The following is a 5,653-nucleotide window of genomic DNA, read 5'->3' as shown; positions in this document are numbered from 1 at the left end:
GGGGTTGTCCGCTGCAGTACTCCCCAGACATTGAGCATTTGGAGACACAGGATGCTCCCCCGCTCTGTAGAGAGCCCACCCGCGCGCGATGCGCCCAAATTCCCTACAGCCAGTGGGTGGATCCTCCCCCGAGTCTCTAGGAGGCCTCACTGGAATAGAGTGGACAGTGGGTTTTGGGCAAGGGGGCAGGAGAGTCTCCGCATTCCCAGAAGTTCGAGGACACCATACCTCCCACCCCCTAAGTGGGTTTGACCTAGGATGGCCTTTCACTTCCCAACTCTGGCGCTGGTCTGCGACCTCTGGGCCTAGAGGGCCCTTCCCCCGTGCACCCCATCCTGCAGGTACCCGGACTGCGTGGCCGGCACACACTGACCTGCACCGCGGATCCTCCGCGGGCCGGGGCCGGGGTTAGAGTTGAGGCGAATACCGTCGAAGCTTGGAGAAGTGGACGCACCCCGCACACAGCGGCTTGGCCTCTACCGCCGTAGGGGTGGGGACCAGGCTGGGGGTCGCTGAGCATTATTGGAACGAAAACGAAATAAAAGCGGCGTTAAGTGAAATAGCTAACTTTTTATTAAATAAAACGACTTAAATAAAAGGAACGGAAAAGGAGAGGAGTGGACCCTGCCTAAACGCAGGGTGCCCCAGCCCCTGGCGCTTCCCCCAACCACCTGGTAGGCCGCCCCTCCTCCAGCGGCCCCCATGGGGGAAGCAGGTGGCCAGTTTCTTAAAAAAAAAAAAAAAAGCCAAAACTTTTATTATTTACACATTTGGGCAAAAGTACAAAGTATAATACAGGCGCCCAGCCCGGGGGAGTGCGGGCGAGGGGCGGAGAAACGTAAGGCGCTTTCTTTGTCAGGCCCGGGCCTGGGGCGGGACTGGGCGCGGGGCGGGGGCTCGGATTGTGCAGCCGCGTGGAGCCCGGGCCCAGCCCCCCTCCGCAGCTGGCGGAGATGCGGCAGCGCCCCGGGGCTTCCTGGAGCTTGGCGGCCCCTTCCCCTCTCGGCCTCGATTACCCCTCAGCCCTGCTGGGGGCCCGGGGTGCCCTGCCGCGTGGGGGCAGCGATCCTTGGCGACCATGCGCGCTGGTGGCTCACACCAGAGAGGTGACAGCGGGGACTTTGGAGCTATCTTCCTCCCAGGGCTGCAGATTCTGCAGAGCAAAGAGCGACGAGTTGTGCAGACAGAGCGGGTCGGGCTGGATGGAGTCGTTGAGGCTCTTTTGGAAGGCGTCGTGTTGCAGCTGCAGCATGAGCCGGCTCGCCTGCTGCCGCTCCGCCTCCCGCTCCTCCGCCGTCTGCCGCCTGCACCGGGGGAGGGAGAGGGACAGCACCGTCATGCACCCGGCACCGCGGGGCCGCCGGCCGGGCCCCAGCCCTCCCGGGAGCCGAGGCCAGCGCTGTACGCCGTAGGCCCCGCATCTCGGGAGTGGCTTGGGTCGCCTGTTTTTATTGTGCACCAGGCAGTCTCTGAGAAGGGACTCCGCCCGCTGCCCACCTGCACGCCGGGGTATTGTGGCTTCGCCAACAACAAAGATTGTTTCTTTTGCGGGACAGCAAGGGCAGGGCGTATGTAGAACTGATTCTGCCCTGCGGGCAGCGGGATCGCTGGGCTCTGCGGGTGGGCGGGCTGGCTCTGCATCGCCCGCGTGGTGTCCCCGGGCGGGGTCAGACTCATCCAGTTCTCCCAGACCCAGCCTCCAACCCCTCTTTCAGGACCACTTCACGGTTCACGGGTTGGATCGAAATAGGAATCAGATGAAGATGGGAATGGAGTCGGGATGGGGAGCAAGAGGGGCCCAAAGCCCGCGCGGATTGTCGGAAATCCGAGAGGGCCAGCGGGAGGAAAAAGGGAAGTGCGAGAGACCCCGGGAGGGTGCGGGGTGTTGGAGGGGCAGGTGAGAGAAAACCGAGCGAGCGCAGGAGACATAATAAAACAGAGAGTTGGAGAGGCGCAGAAGAGCCACGCGAGGATGGACATGGGGGAGAAGCTGAGGCGCGGGTGGGTGGGGAGACAAACAGGCTGGTGGGGGCCAGAGAAGGGAGATTAAATCAGGGAAGGAGCGGAGGAGGCGCGGCCCTGAGAGCGTGGGTAGGGGTAGATCCGGAGGGCCAGAGCTCGAGGCTGCGGCGTGGGGCGGGTGCAAGGTGGGACCGGCCGGGCCTCTCTCACCGCCACTTGGTCCTCCGGTTTTGGAACCAGGTCTTGACCTGCGCGTCCGTCATTTTGAGGGACTTGGCGAGCGCCGCCCTCTCGGCCGAGGCCAGGTACTTCTGGCGGTGAAAGCGCTTTTCCAGCTCGCAGATCTGCACCCGAGAAAAGGATGTGCGCGGCTTCTTACGCTTGGGCGGCGTCCTGTTCTGGTAGGGGTGGCCGATGCGCCGGGTCACCGTGAAGGGCGTGAGCGCCGCCGCCGCTGCGGAGACACACGAGGCCCCCTGAGGCCCAGCCTGACTCCACTGCCATTCAGGCCCCATGTGGACCCTGTGTCGCCCGGTGGGGCCCAGAGTGCTTCGCTATTTCGTTGGTCCCGCTCATCCCCAGCGACACCGAGCCACTTGGGAGATGCCCCCCTCTTCCCCGGGCACAGGTTTATTTCCCCGAAACTCCCTGATTTGCCTCCCCCTGCGTTTGCCCGGGGCTCTGAGCGCCGAGGCCTACGCCTCGCTTGGGCCTCCGGAATCGTTTCCCGGAGTGGAGCATGCAGGGCGCGGCGTCTCTGGCCCTGGGAGGGCCGAGGCCCGGCGCCTATTTGCTCTCCCAGCTCACCTGTAAAGCGGTCTTTGACGAAGCGGCGACTGCTCTCCATCCAGGGGAAATTGAGGCCACCCAGGCTGGAGACCGTGGGCACGGAGGGCATGGCGGGCAGCGCGCTAGGCAGAGGCGGCGGCACGGCCCCGGGCAGCGGCCTGTGCGCTGGCACCCGGATCACGCCGGCGGGCGCCAGGCTCAGGTTGACACTGTAAGATCCCGCGTCCTCGAAGGGCGCTCCGAGGCCGGCAAAGGAGGCGGGCAGAGACGGGTAAGTGGCGCCCGGACGGCCCCCGGGGGGCCCTCCCAGGTAGCTGGCGCCGTCGGGGCCCCGCGGGGCTGGTGCGCTGTCCTGGTCCGGGCTGTTGAGTATCTGGTCGATGCCGAAGCTGATGGGCTCGTGCGGGTGTGGGGTCTGCGCGCTGGCGGGCGCCTCCATCCTGGGCGGGCGGAAGGGCTGGGCTGGGCTGGGCGGGGAGGCGGCTGGGTCCCCGTTACGGCGCGGCCATGGAGCGCCCGGCGCCTCTCCTCGCACTGAAACTTTGCCAAGAGTGCGCGGGCCCGACAGGCTCTGTGTCATCTTTCTTGAACCGAACCTGGAGTTTCCGCTGCTAATTCCTCTCCCGCCGCAGCCATTGGCTGCGATCAACAAGCCTCTCTCCTCCCATTGGCTCCCGGCTTTCAATAAAGGCCTAATTCATGGAAATAGGAGCTTAGGGACTGTTCCAAGGTGACATCATTTTAACAAACGAACAATAGGTCAAATTTATTAGCCAGGATAATGGGCGGCGGATATTAGCGCCCGAACCGCAGCCTCCCAAACCCGAAATCTAACGAAGCTGCAATTAGCAGACGCTCCCCGCTCCTCCCGGCCCGGGCCGCTTCTCCGTCGCAGCGCGGGGTAGGCCAGGGTGCTTTGCTTCTGAAATTGTCCTTTGCTGAGGGGGTTTTCGTTTTCTTCCAAATTTTCTCATCTGAGCAAAAACCAAACCTTATGAATCCTTTCAATTACAATGGAGTTGCAACCCCGGAACGACCCTGCAGATCCGCGGAAGCGTCTTGGACACTTCACCGCCGCGGAAGCAACGAAAGGGGCGCACCCCAGGGCGTAAGCTTCGCGCTCTCTGCGCGAGGGGTGACGCGAGCACCGTAGCGTGCTCCTCGCTCTCAAGGACATCAACCCGCGTGGGCAGAATTCGACCCCGCCTGGGCTTCGGCCGCGGCATAGCGGCCACTTTGGAGACACTCCCTGGCTCCCGCCAGGCGGCGGACCGAGGCGTGACTCTCAGGTGCCCACGCGTTCCCGGCCTGGCTGGGCTAGGGACCCGGGGTCGCCCGGTGGGGAGCGGGGATCCGGTACCTCGAAATTCGTTGCAGGGTGGACGGGACTGTGGTCGCTCGTGGGGACCCGCCCGTGGCGCGACAGGTGTGAAGACGTGGGGTTCTCAAGGAGCAAGGGCGGGGCGGCTCACATTTAGAGCAAACAGCCGGATTTCTTTGGGTAACGGGAGCAACGTAACCCTCCCGCTCCAGCGCAGCCTGGGCTCTGGGATCACTCCCTGCTTTGCTCGCGCCCTCGGGGGCTGTCCAGGTGGGCCGAGGGGCACCCGGGACCCGACCGCACGCGGAGCGGTCACCCCCTGCGCCAGCCTCGTTTTCTACCCGCTAGTAAAATCGTTGGGTGCAAACTGACTGCTGCACCCGTGGCCAGGCCTCCCCCTCGCTCTCCCTTCTTGAGGACGTGGTGAGAGGTCGGATGTGAGGTTAGCCAGAAATTAGTTTAAAATCAGGCCCGTCATTTTCTGGCTGAGTGACCTTGAGCAAGTGACTTCATATCTTTTAGGCTTTGGTTTTTCTTATTCATAGACGGGAAAATGCGTGCATTGCGGGATGGTCGTGAGCCGGGAGTGAGGTATGGAGAGCTCAGGGTTTAAGGCCTGGCCCAGAGTAGGCACGGAGCCGCTGCAGCTGCCCTCCAACTGCACCCCGCAGCGTGATGGTTGACGTATGATTCTTATGATTCTTGTTTGTTTGCAGTTTTGTTTTATTTGCGGAGGCTCAGCATCTTTGAGAGAAAGCTGTGTTTGTCTACCGTGGAGTCAGTCTCAGAGGATCCGGAAAGGCGGGAGGCAGCATACTGGGGATTCTTCCTAATAATCCGCCCCCCACAACCGAGAGGCCTGCGGATTTGCAATCTTAAAGCCTGGGTCCCGGAGGTAGGTCACTGCCAGCTGTGTGACCTTGGGCAACCTCAATGTTGAGTGGGGAGAAAGAGGCCACCGGCAGTGAGGCTTGAGGAGCGCAGGGTGGGGCGGGGTCTGGACAAGCCCTCCTGGGCTTCCTCTGGCGGACAGACACCTTCAGTGGGGTAGATGCCATTGCTTTTGGGCTGGGGCCTCCTGCTTCCAGTTCGGGCTCTGCCACTGGCGGCCTGGGGACTGTTGGGGGCTGTTTGGTCCCTCATTGCTCCTCCTGGAGTCTCATTTTCCTAATTTGTGAAACAGAAGGGGTAATAGCTCCCCCCAGGGTGGCTGTGGGAAATAAATGAGATAAGGTCTGTGGCAGTGCCCGTGAGAAACTATGGCGGTTACATAACTTTAGCGACAGCTGTAGAGCTACTGTAGGTTGAGAACTTGGTGGGTGCCAGGCAGGCACTTGTTCCTTACAACAACCCTCTGAGGAAAGGGCTGTTCTTGATCCCATTTTTTTACCTGATGAGGGAACTGAGGGTCAGAGAGCTCCTGCGACTTTCAGTCCCCCACTCCCGGGCGGGTGTCGGTGCCTCACCAGTTCCATTTCCTTTCTGGCTTCCAGCGCCCTGAGTTCCAGGCCTTTGCTTGCTACTTGGCTCTGTTAAATTGGGCTAACGAGGCCCATACCACAGGTATGTGGGCACAGAATT

At 62.2% G+C, this 5,653-nt stretch overlaps 2 protein-coding genes across 2 annotated transcripts; one reads left to right on the top strand and one right to left on the bottom strand.

Moving 5' to 3' along the window:
* Positions 1-555: 555 nt before the first annotated feature.
* TLX3 (T cell leukemia homeobox 3) lies at positions 556-3,764 on the bottom strand. The gene is made up of 3 exons (XM_033096307.1): positions 2,770-3,764; positions 2,173-2,416; positions 556-1,304 (listed from the first exon to the last, which is right to left on the bottom strand). Exons 1-3 carry the CDS (start codon positions 3,329-3,331, stop codon positions 1,094-1,096), a joined length of 1,017 nt encoding a protein of 338 aa, XP_032952198.1. The 5' UTR covers positions 3,332-3,764; the 3' UTR covers positions 556-1,093.
* Positions 3,533-5,030, top strand: LOC117016618 (uncharacterized). The gene is made up of 3 exons (XM_033096048.1): positions 3,533-3,536; positions 3,731-4,177; positions 4,789-5,030. Exons 1-3 carry the CDS (start codon positions 3,533-3,535, stop codon positions 5,010-5,012), a joined length of 675 nt encoding a protein of 224 aa, XP_032951939.1. The 3' UTR covers positions 5,013-5,030.
* Positions 5,031-5,653: the final 623 nt, after the last annotated feature.

This window comes from Rhinolophus ferrumequinum, chromosome 24, assembly GCF_004115265.2.
Source record: "Rhinolophus ferrumequinum isolate MPI-CBG mRhiFer1 chromosome 24, mRhiFer1_v1.p, whole genome shotgun sequence".
NCBI lineage: Eukaryota > Metazoa > Chordata > Mammalia > Chiroptera > Rhinolophidae > Rhinolophus > Rhinolophus ferrumequinum.
This window is presented reverse-complemented; position numbering and strand designations above follow the sequence as displayed.

Excerpts from the sequence above, each read along its gene's own strand:
- TLX3 (XM_033096307.1), bottom strand. The coding sequence starts at position 3,331 with ATGACACAGAGCCTGTCGGGCCCGCGCACTCTTGGCAAAGTTTCAGTG. Across the intron at positions 2,417-2,769 it reads CGTCAAAGACCGCTTTACAG|CGGCGGCGGCGCTCACGCCC; the intron begins GTGAGCTGGGAG and ends GTGTCTCCGCAG. Across the intron at positions 1,305-2,172 it reads AACCGGAGGACCAAGTGGCG|GCGGCAGACGGCGGAGGAGC; the intron begins GTGAGAGAGGCC and ends CCCCCGGTGCAG.
- LOC117016618 (XM_033096048.1), top strand. Across the intron at positions 4,178-4,788 it reads ACCCGCCCGTGGCGCGACAG|TTTTGTTTTATTTGCGGAGG; the intron begins GTGTGAAGACGT and ends GTTTGTTTGCAG.